Raw genomic sequence first — 10211 nt, 5'->3', positions numbered from 1 at the left:
GGGGGGTAGCCCCCCCCCCGGGGGGGGGGGGGGGGGGCCCCCCCCCCCCCCCGCAGGAGGGGGGCCCCCCGGGGGGGAGGCCCCCCCCCCCCCCCCCCCCCCCCCCCCCGTTCCTGGGGTCTGGCTTTACTAACAAAGTAAATTAGTGAGAAGATAAAGTCCAGCTCCAACCTTCTCCCCAGGCTTGGCTGCACCTATAGCTCCTCTCTCCAGACTCCTCAGCCCACACCCTACGTCCTCTCTGCCTCCCACCCAAGATCCCTCTGGCAGGGCAGCAGTCCCCTGAAGCCTGTATTTTCCCTCAGTCTGGTCTTCCAGGCTTAATACAGCTGGTAGGTGTAGCAGGCTGGGGCCAGTTGTACGCCTTCACTCTACTGACCTCTATGAGCTACTCCTGATTTCCCCCTTGTGGGTGACATGAGAATCAGACTGTGTCTGAGCATGATAGTGATTCACAGCATCTCCTCCTCCTGTGCAGGGAAGTGCTTAGACCTGTCTCCTCCTTTCCCAGCTCAGCATGAAGGAACTTCTCACCTCCCTCTTCGACAACCAGACGTGGGGCCTTCTGTCCCAGAACGCATCGCTGGCCAGGCCTCCTCAAGTCGACCCTGAAAACCTGTGGCTTGAGTGGTGGGAGCCCAGCATCACCATCTATGGCAGCCTGGCACTCTTCCTGGTGATGAAGGTATTGGCCTTGTCGAGGTCTCTGTGAGATTGGGTACCATGGGTCTGATTCTACAGGAACCTCAGCGCTCTGGGGAGTCAGGAGCCCCTTGCCGGATCACCCCCTAGGTCCTTCAGGGGGAGCCAAGAACATGCAGCCTCATGGAGCAGAGATGGGAGAGGAAAGTCAAGGACCCAGTGGAGTCTGATAGGGGATACAAGGTGGCAGCACTTGTGCGTAACCAGAGGGCTCCAAGGTTGTGCCATGTGCACTGGATGGAGGGGAAGTGCCCTCGTGAAGGGCTTAGGAGGAGAAGTCTCTGGTTCCTGTTGGGGAAATGTCCTGGTTACTCTTGTGTGATTCAAGGGGAAGCGTAGCCAGCAACTCCTGTGCTCCCTCTCTGTGTCTTCTGGCAAGGACCTGAGGGCCAGAAGAACCAGATCTCCCATGTAATGTTTGGCCAGGTCAGCTGAGACCAGCTCAGCACAGCTCCTCCTCGCCAGTCCAGGGGAAGGCTTCCTTTTGGGTCCCTTGGCAGAGCTATCACCTCTGGGCGATGAGGGTCTGGCTGTGAACCCTGACATGGTAACGTGCAAGGTGTATGTGCAGAGCACGACCTGCTGCTGGATGGAGGACTCTGCAAACTGGTTTGGTGGCTGGACCCCCCCCCCACCATCGCGGGCGAGGGATGGCTGGAGTGGGTGCACATGGGTGGATCTCACTCGCTCCTGCTCTCTCGTTTGTTCAAGTTCTGGATGCTGACCTTGGCCACCACCATGCCGATGCCAGCTGGGTACTTCATGCCGCTCTTTGTATACGGTGAGACCGCTTCACCCTGCCCTTGCACTCATTTCTGATTGGACCCTTTGAGTGTCCTTATTACCATAACAGGGAATAAGGGCTGCCAATTGGACCAGCCCTTTGTCACTCAGAGCTCAGAGGAGGCTGCTGGGATCTCTCGACACGCAGAGCCCTTGGAAAGGGGAAAGCAGCAAGTGCTTAGACCGGCAAGATCCGCCCCGGGCTCCTGGGAACTTTGGTTCCTGCTCCGGTGGCACGTACACTCGACAAGTCTTGGGCATTTGCGCTTCTGTCCCAGAGGGGTCCCCTGGGAGGTGGGAACGTGCGTCCCTGACCTTTAGATCAGAGCGGCTGGATTCCAGTGGTGAATGTTTTTCCAGGCGCTGCAATCGGGCGTTTGGTGGGGGAAGTGGTGGCCTTTCTCTTCCCCCAGGGTATCCAGTCGGACGGCATCGTTAACACCATCACTCCGGGAGGCTACGCACTGGCCGGTAAGTCTCTAGCACGTGACCTCAACTCAGGAGCCCGGCGACAGGCTTCGACTAACGAATGGGGCTGCAACGGTAGGTGCCTTTGCAGGGTGGCTCCAGAATTTAGTGTATTGCCCATGTTTCTGGGGTGGTCTCCAGGATCCTTCTGTCTTCCCCCATTCTCCAGCTCAGGGGGGCTGGACACAGCTCTGCTCCACCATGGCTTGCATGGCATGACCGCCAGAGAGAACGATGCAGGAGGATCCGGGAGCTGGACACGAGCACCCTGGCAGACCCACCCCGCCCGCCCCATGTGCTGGGCAGCACCGGGAGGTCATTGCCCTTTGTATTGTCCTTCTGGCAGGGGCAGCAGCGTTTTCGGGCTCGGTCACCCACACCCTGTCCACTGCCCTGCTGGCCTTTGAAGTGACCGGGCAGATCGCCCATATCCTGCCCGTCATCCTGGCTGTGCTGGTGGCCAACGCTATAGCCCAGAAGTTCCAGCCCTCCTTCTACGACGGCACCATCATTGTGAAGAAGCTGCCCTATCTGCCCCGGATCAGGAGCCGACACATCGGGTGAGCCCCTGGGGAGACGCTGCTGCCACCTGCTGCCCCTTGGAGGGGCGTCTCCGCCGGCCTGGCGCTGGGTTGGCAGGGGTGCAAGAGGGGCAGGTTAGGCAGCCAGCTAGAGCCAGAGGGGATGGAGCCCCACTCCACCGCTGCTGGGTAGCAAATGCAGCGCCTGGCACAGAGGGAGAGCTGAGGTTGGAGAGTGGCCCTGGCGTACCGTGGGTTAACAGATCAACCACAGGGTCCTCAACTCCCATGGCCATCCCTGCATCAGTCTTTGGTTCCTGGCTCTGGCCTACTCCAGCCCCCCGAGGCCTCGGTGCTGGGTCAGAGGAGAGCGCTCTCCCCTTTGCCCTGGCTGACCCTCGGCCCTTCCACCCCCAGCTCCTTCAGCGTGACCACTCGCCAGTTCATGAACACCCACTTTGCAGTCCTGGCCAAGGGCGCCAGCTTTGAGGAGGTCCTCAGAGTCGTGACCTCTACCGACGACCTGGAGTACCCCATTGTGGAGAGCACAGGTACCGCGCCACCCCGTGCCCGGAGACGGGGCCACGGGTCCTACTGGCCCTTCCGCTTCCCTCTGTCCCGCAGCCCCATGGCCATCTCTGTCTCTCCTTCCTTCCCCCCGCCCCTCTCCCTTTCCCCCAGAGCTGGGCCCTGCTGCCCTGGGCAGCGAGAGACAGACTCGCTTCCTAGTCTGGCAGGGATGGAGCACCTGGAGTGGTTCCCTTTGATTGACGTGGCTGGCATTTCTCCTTGCTGCTGAGGGCCCCGGGCTGGAAGGGTGTGAGCAACCCAGTGACATGAGCAGCCTTACCTTGGCAGAGGAGCAGCCGTGGCTTAACAGAGCCCGTGGCCGGGAGCTGCCTCCCTGGATGCAGCCCCCGTGGTGGGCAGAGATGTGCCATCAACCTGGGCCCAGGACCATGAAGTGGTCAACCGGTGCCAGAGATCTGAGCTACCCTTCCAGCTCCTCCCATCTCCTGTCTCCTCCCCCCCTAGAGTCCTTGATGCTGGTGGGCATGGTGCAAAGAACCGAGCTGGTCAGGTACCTCCAGACCCACGATGAAGCCAAGCCGTCCCCCCAGGAGCCAGGGGAGAAGGTAGGTTCAGAGCACTCATCCCCCTGCTGCCCCGGGAGAGCCCCTCCAGCCAGCAGCTCTTAGCACAGAGCGGGTGTAGGTGGTGGGGAACCAGTGTCCGGCCAGACCTGGGAGGGAACTGGTGAGATCCCTGGCCTAGAGGCTGCAGGTCGCCCCCTCTGTCCGGTCAGCCCCACCTTAGAGCCTCTTCCCTTCTCATCGCTTCAGCCCACGAGTGATGGGCGAGGCTCTTCGGTCCCGGCAGCCCGGGCCGGATTGTTCAGTGCAGTCCATTCGAGCGCTTGCTCCAGTCTAGCAGGTGGTCACCATGGGTCAGCCCCAGTTTCCTTCCGAGACCGTTGGGTGGCTCCATGTCGCACCCGTGGCCCTCCCGGAGCTGCACCCCCTCGGAGAGACAGTGCCTCAGGCTGCGATGTGCTGACACCGAGGCCACATCCCCAGAGACGCCGGCCTTGCGGGGGCGTTCAACCCTACCCCGATATCACCGCTGTCACCCTGCTGAGACCACGCCCACTGCTGAGGCTCTGCCCTCTTAAGGGGGCAGCACCTTGCAATCCGTAAGGTATCCGACCGCAAAGGCACGTCGCCGAGTCCTGTCCCCGTGGGAGGCAGCGCGTGGGTGGGACACGCCCCCGAGAGCGCTCTACGAAAGCGGTGCCACTGCCATGGCCTGTCAGTGCCCACCCCCCCGCTGTCTTCCCCGACAGCCTCGCTCCAACGGGACGCTGGGGGACGACTGCACCGTCGAGCCACTCACCCTCCAACTGTCACCTTGGACATCCCTGCACCAGGTAACCCGGCGGGAAGAGGGCCTGGGAGGAAGGGCTCTGGGGAGAGGCCAGGCCTGGCAGGAGAGACGGCTCTAACAAGGATCAGACTGATTGCAGAAGCAGCACCCTGCAAGCGGCAGCTGACAAACCATCCAGGGGTGCCAAAGGCTATCGAAATCCAACCCCAGGCCATGCTTGTGTCTGTCCCCTACCTGTCCTCCGGCTGTCAGTCCCTTGTACTCGCGCCGTGTAACCAAGAGCGTCTGTTCAGGCGGAGATGAGCACCGGCCACATGCTAAGACCTGGTGCATTGGTTGCTTGGAGAGCGTCTGTTTCACATGCAGATTACTGTCCACATGAGCTTTGGTCACCACGGCATGAATGTGGTATAAAGACCCAGCTAGATGGATCGGATGCAGCGAGAGAGACAGGAAGGGTCTGGGCCAGCTGCCAACGTGCCCCCCCAGTGTTACAAAGTTCTGATTCCAGCCGGGATTTGTTTTATTACGTGGGCTCCGTGTCCTCTGCAGGGGATGCTCCCCGCACGGTTCACAGCAGAGGAGGCTGGACGCCCTGAACTCCCCTGGGGAGGGTACACAAGGGCGCAATGGGGGAGGCCCAGGGCCCTGCTACCCTTGGGCAGCTCCAGGCTTGTGTGGGCCCTGCCAACTCCACGTGAGGAGGGAACCGTCGGGTGCAGGGGGGCGGGAGGGCTCGGCCGAGAACGGGGCGGCACTGCCCTGCCCCGTCACACTCGCCTCTCCTTCCCTTCCAGGCTCACAACCTGTTTGAACTGCTGAACCTGCAGCGTGTCTTCGTCACATCCTTGGGGCGGGTCGTCGGGGCCGTCTCTCGGAGCGAGGTAGGGGCTGGGGCCAGCCAGGACTCGGGGCTGGGGGAGAGCTGCCTGCGGGGGACGGCTAGGGGCTCCAGGACCCATCCTGGATTGGGAAAGGAATGGGCATTGAGGAGGTGACTTAGTGGCTATCGAGTCCCCAGGGTGGGGAGGCGCACGGAGCCGGGCGGGAACACGGCCTTGCCCACCTGCCGCTTTCTCTTCCAGATGAAGAAGGCGATTGAAGACCTGGCAAATCCGAAGACGTTGAAGTGAGCGATTCGGAGCCTGGGACAGCAGCCCCTTCCCCCTCCTATGCGGCGGAGCGTGGGACGGGGGATCGCGCTGGGGCCCTGAGATTTCAGCAGCAGGGGGGCAGTGCTGGCAGGGGTCTCCCCAATTATTTTTTTGTAAATGGAAATGGATTTGAAAGCTCCTCCGCCCTTCCTGCTCCCGCCGCAAGGAGCCACGGTTGTGACAGCAGAGGCAACACCTGGACCTCTCTGGCCTGGGGAGCCTGCCAGATGCTGGCAGCCCTCACCCACCCTGGAGACACAACAACACACAGCTACCCAGGGACAAACAACTTGGCCCACAGACTGTCAGCGCCGAGGGCAAGCCCAGGCTGCAATGTGAAATGTGCATGCGCCATCCTGAATTTAGTGCCTGCCGCCCTCTTGGGGCCAGGCCCAGCGGGACAAGAGTCTGCTTCTTAGCAAGCCCTAGAAGAGACGCTCCTTGAGCTCAAGGGGTAGGGGCTTGTGCTTCGGGCAGTGAAAGGCCCCGGCTCCGGCCGTGTACGTCTGGGTTCATCACAGACCTGCCTGCACTGAATTCTCCTGTAACGTGGTGCTGCCTTTGCTATGCAATCGCTCCCTCACTGCAAGGGGGCAGGCACGAGCCCCGAGGAGCCAGACCACCCCTTGCCTGTCCCCAGAGGAAGGCCCTAGACCATCCCCAGGGCAGCCAGGCTGTTGTGGCCTACACAGCAGGGGGGTGGGGGGCTCCTTTGAAATCCATTGTTCCCACTCACCGCGCGCAGTAAATCAGAGATGAGGGCTGGCAGGTGTGGAGCTATTGATCCTTTGTATTTCTCTGGGGACACGGAGCGCGGAGGGGAAAAGGCATCACAGCCGTTGCATCCCCCGGGGGACCCACTCCCCTTGCCCCCGTTGACGCAGGAAGCGTTGCTACGGTGCACACAGTCTCCACGCAACATTAGGAACCAGCTAGGTTACAAAACACACAGCGCCAGGCGTGGTGCCCGCTCTGCCGGCTGGGCAGTGGCTGGCTGAAGGGAGGGGGGCTTAGGACCAGCTCTAAGGGGAGGCAGCGGCACCCAGCAGTGACCATCATTGCACATACCAGCCACCTGCTTTACAGAAGCCCCCTGCACGGGAGGAGATCCCGCGGGATGCAGCCCCCGCCCAGAGCGACAGGCGAGAACCTGCCAAAGGTGCCAGGCAGAGCGGTGCCAACGTACAAAGTCTTTTAAATTCAAATATAACATTCCCCTGTCTCCCCTTCCCCCCAGTGGGCTAGCTGAGATTTTTCTCATTTGTATTAGGGTGTGTGTGTGTGTGGGAGGTAGCCATAGGGCCTGCCCACAGAACCATCCAAACCTTTGAGGTCAGAGAACAAAGCCAGCTGCACACAGCAATGGTGGGGGGGTGGGGTTGGTTGGAGGAAGGGCCTGGCCTGTAGTCAAGGCTGACCCCGTTGTCACCACGGTCCCCGATCCGCACTGTGTCCCGGTCCTACCCAAGGTGCCGCGCAGTGCGGGGGCATGGCTGTAGCTGGGGGGCGTGACTAGCATCCACACGGTAGCTGGGCCCTGGAAATCAACTATGGTCCTGTAAAGAGGAAGGACCAAACTGACTGGGTTTGTAGCATTTCCGCCTTTAGGAGCTTATGGGAATTAGACACCCCCACCCCCCTGCCTTGATGGAATTTGGGTATCTAACCCCCTTAGGCGCCTTTGAAACTCCCAGCCTCAGAGACCAGGATGACTTCCTAGTACAAACCAGCTGCTCGCTAGCCAAACGCCAAAGCCCCTGACCCCAGGTGGCTTGAGAACGCATCTGTGCAGCGAGCTGGAATTGCAGGGGGGAGCACAGCGACGCGCCCATCTTAAACCAGCCGGGAGCTCGTCCGAACTACGTGGAGACAAGAAGCCAAAGCGGCGGGTGGCGGCTTGCACACAGACCACGCGCTCGCGTGGCTAGCCGGGAGCGCCGCGGGTGGCCGGCTGCCGGCTGGAGCACAGACACTGATGCGGATGCTTCCCCTGCTCCCCGGCTGTCCCAGTCCTCGGGGAACCCACCGGGGGACGGAACGGGTCTTGGTCTCGCAGCGATTCTGCTCAATTCAGCTCAGCAGCCTTGGCCGAAGGAAAACCAATCTCAGCCCCAGACTCGGTGCAACCGGCCCAGTCCAGCGAATGCCGCCTCTAAAGGGCCAGGCAGCCCCAGCGGTCACCGGTAGGACGGATGCTGTTGGTGTTGCCTTGCCGCACTGTCTCAAACCAATAGGCGGCTTCTAATCACTGCTCCCAGCAGCATCCAGGGAGCTGGAACTAGCCAGCTCGGCAGGGCCCCTCGCGCCATCCTCAGGGCAGCCCCGGCCCCCCTTCCTGTCCCGGGGAGGGGCGGGGGACCTAGTTATAAAACACTTCGTCCTCCGAGAGGGAGCTGCTGTCCACGTAGTGCAGGGAGTTGCTGAGCCGCTTCTGGCCGACGCTGGTCGTGCCCTCCTGCTCTCTCCCCGCGCAGGCCTGCTCCTTCTCCGAGCTGTCTGCCCGGGAGCTCCCGGTCCGCGGGGAGCCGCAGGGGAGAGCCCCGGGGAAGGGGTGGGTCGAGGTCCACCTGTCCACTCCGGAGTGCACCCAGGGTATGGGAGAGGTGTGGGTGGAGGAGGAGCAGGCGGGCAGGCTGCCTTCCAGGTTGGGGCTACTTATCACCTGGGGACTCAGCACCAGCTTCTCCTGCAGGTAGATGCTCTCCAAGTCTGAAAGCAAAGCCGGGGAGGGGAAGAGTGTGTCAGGGACTCAGCAGGGCAGGCTACTGGCAGCTGGCAGGACCCGGGAGAACGGGCAAGGACAACACTTTTGGGAGTGGCCACCAATCCGGGGTGCCCAGCTTGAGACACCTGGAGGCGCTGATCACCCATGGCTCCAGCTGGGCCCCAGTCCTGCCCTCAGCTCCTGGGCTTGCGGAAGGGGATCCCCCAGGGATGCAGCATTGGCCTAGTGCAGGGGGGTGCCCCTGTGCTCCACGGCCCCCAGCTGCCCAAACACCCCCCCTTGGAACAAGATGACAGACATGGAGCCAGGGAACCACCCCTGACTGATACAGGACACCAGCCAGGATGGCCCCGAGGGACCCTCCTGAATCTGTTCCATGCAGGGAGGGCTGGGGAACACCAGGAGCCCTGCAGGGCCGCTCATGGCAGAGAGGAGGGGGAAGGTACCTTGAAGCTGTACGATCTCCTGGGAGCTGCCCCCGTAATTCATTTCTTCATCGTCTAGCGAGGACCAGGCGCTCAGGGTGGCCTCGGTGATGGCGAATTGTTCAGCGACCCCTGGGCAGGACCGTGGGAAAACAAACACAGGTTACAAGGGGAGGGGATTGATACTGGGCCGTGTCCTGAACCTGGCTACGCCAAGGTAAATCTGGAGTGACATCACTGAAATCAGGGCGAAACTGGATGAACACCAGTGTTCCCAGGAGGAGAATCTGGCTCGTCCCCGGCAAACCAGCAGAATTCTATCGCCAGGACATAGGAAGTCCCAGAGGGGATCCAGCCACGCTCCATCCAGTCCAGTGCCCTGTCTCCAGCCGGGACCAGCACCCTGCTCGGGGGGAAGGTGTGATAGGGGGATCACGATATGGAAAACGCTGGATGGCAGTGAGGCTGAGGGAGTTCTAGCCGGGTCAGGCCCGGGAGTCCTCTGCATGGGTTACCATTTGGCCGACAGCTAAGGGACATGCCAAATGCACGGGCACTGCTCCCCGCCATTCTCCCCAAGGGATGCCCCAGTGCGCAGCCACTTGCAGTGCTCCGTCACGCCGCTGCACAAGTGGAGTCGCTGCTGGTGCATTCCCTGCTCCCCCTTCCCCCAGCACAGATTATCCCCTGCAGCCTCCCCGCTGCCCACCCACCTGCTGCAAAGCGTGCCTCCCTCAGCTCGTCCGTGAGGTAGGAGTAGTGCTCTTCCTCCGTCAGCCACGGCTCGCAGCCCACCTGGGGGGCGCTCCAGCCTTTCCACTCGATGAGGTGGGCCACCCGGCCGCGAGCCATGGCGGTGGGCTTGGTGATGTGGTCCTTTATGGTCTGGACTAACCCTAAAGCAGAGACGGGAGGAGCTGGACTGAAGCGGGCGGGATTCAGAGCAGTGGGATCAATGCATCAAGACTTGGTGCTGAAGGAACGTCCTGCGTGACTGATCATGTCCATGCTGGGTGGGCATCTGCACTGCGGTAGCCAGTCCCCAGCCAGCCAGCCCCACTCACCACAATCCTCTCCTAAGGGGCCACTACAGCAGCTGGCTTGGATTTCCTAAGGAGCTGGTCAGGAATCTAGAGGGACATTTATAAGATGTTGCCTGGTTTGGGATTGAGGGGCACTGGCGGAGCTATGGGTGGGACCCGACGTGGAGGAGCGGGGGAAGGGGGGCTGTGGGTCAGGATTGAGGGGCGCTGGTGGAGCTGTGGGGGGGACCCGAGGTGGAGGAGCAGGGGCTGCGGGTCAGGATTGAGGGGCGCTGGTGGAGCTGTGGGTGGGACCCGAGGTGGAGGAGTGGAGGGTGGAGGGCGGCTGTGGGTCAGGATTGAGGGGCGCTGGTGGAGCTGTGGGGAGGACCCGAGGTGGAGGAGCGGGGGCTGCGGGTCAGGATTGAGGGGCGCTGGTGGAGCTGTGGGGAGGACCCGAGGTGGAGGAGCGGGGGCTGCGGGTCAGGATTGAGGGGCGCTGGTGGAGCTGTGGGGAGGACCCGAGG

The 10211-nt window shown here is 62.1% G+C and overlaps 2 protein-coding genes across 10 annotated transcripts in view; one reads left to right on the top strand and one right to left on the bottom strand.

Moving 5' to 3' along the window:
* The window catches only part of LOC117867881 (chloride channel protein ClC-Kb-like), a 33666-nt gene extending 27386 nt beyond the window's left edge, over nucleotides 1-6280 (top strand). For 7 of the 9 annotated variants that reach the window (XM_034753295.1, XM_034753294.1, XM_034753296.1 and 4 more), the window contains 9 exons: nucleotides 512-685; nucleotides 1414-1483; nucleotides 1846-2028; nucleotides 2300-2513; nucleotides 2892-3025; nucleotides 3510-3610; nucleotides 4318-4401; nucleotides 5156-5242; nucleotides 5444-6280. In XM_034753295.1, coding sequence (XP_034609186.1) covers nucleotides 512-685; nucleotides 1414-1483; nucleotides 1846-2028; nucleotides 2300-2513; nucleotides 2892-3025; nucleotides 3510-3610; nucleotides 4318-4401; nucleotides 5156-5242; nucleotides 5444-5491 — 1095 coding nt within the window. In that variant the 3' untranslated portion in view covers nucleotides 5492-6280. Of the gene's footprint in view, nucleotides 1-511; nucleotides 686-1413; nucleotides 1484-1845; nucleotides 2029-2299; nucleotides 2514-2891; nucleotides 3026-3509; nucleotides 3611-4317; nucleotides 4402-5155; nucleotides 5243-5443 lie in introns of those variants that run through there. The other 2 variants (XM_034753297.1, XM_034753301.1) reach the window with 2 other exon arrangements.
* Nucleotides 6281-7583: 1303 nt separating this feature from the next.
* The window catches only part of FAM131C (family with sequence similarity 131 member C), a 19184-nt gene continuing 16556 nt past the window's right edge, over nucleotides 7584-10211 (bottom strand). Inside the window, exons 5-7 of the mRNA XM_034753292.1 lie at nucleotides 9376-9558; nucleotides 8684-8794; nucleotides 7584-8221 (exon numbers count right to left, since the gene is read on the bottom strand). Of these exons, the coding sequence (XP_034609183.1) occupies nucleotides 7872-8221; nucleotides 8684-8794; nucleotides 9376-9558 (644 nt within the window). The 3' untranslated portion in view covers nucleotides 7584-7871. The remainder of the gene's footprint in view (nucleotides 8222-8683; nucleotides 8795-9375; nucleotides 9559-10211) is intronic.

The sequence above is a fragment of the Trachemys scripta genome, chromosome 19 (assembly GCF_013100865.1).
Source record: "Trachemys scripta elegans isolate TJP31775 chromosome 19, CAS_Tse_1.0, whole genome shotgun sequence".
In the NCBI taxonomy this organism is placed as follows: domain Eukaryota; kingdom Metazoa; phylum Chordata; order Testudines; family Emydidae; genus Trachemys; species Trachemys scripta.
Note: the sequence above shows the minus strand (reverse complement) of the source record. Positions and strands in the feature narration are given on the sequence as shown.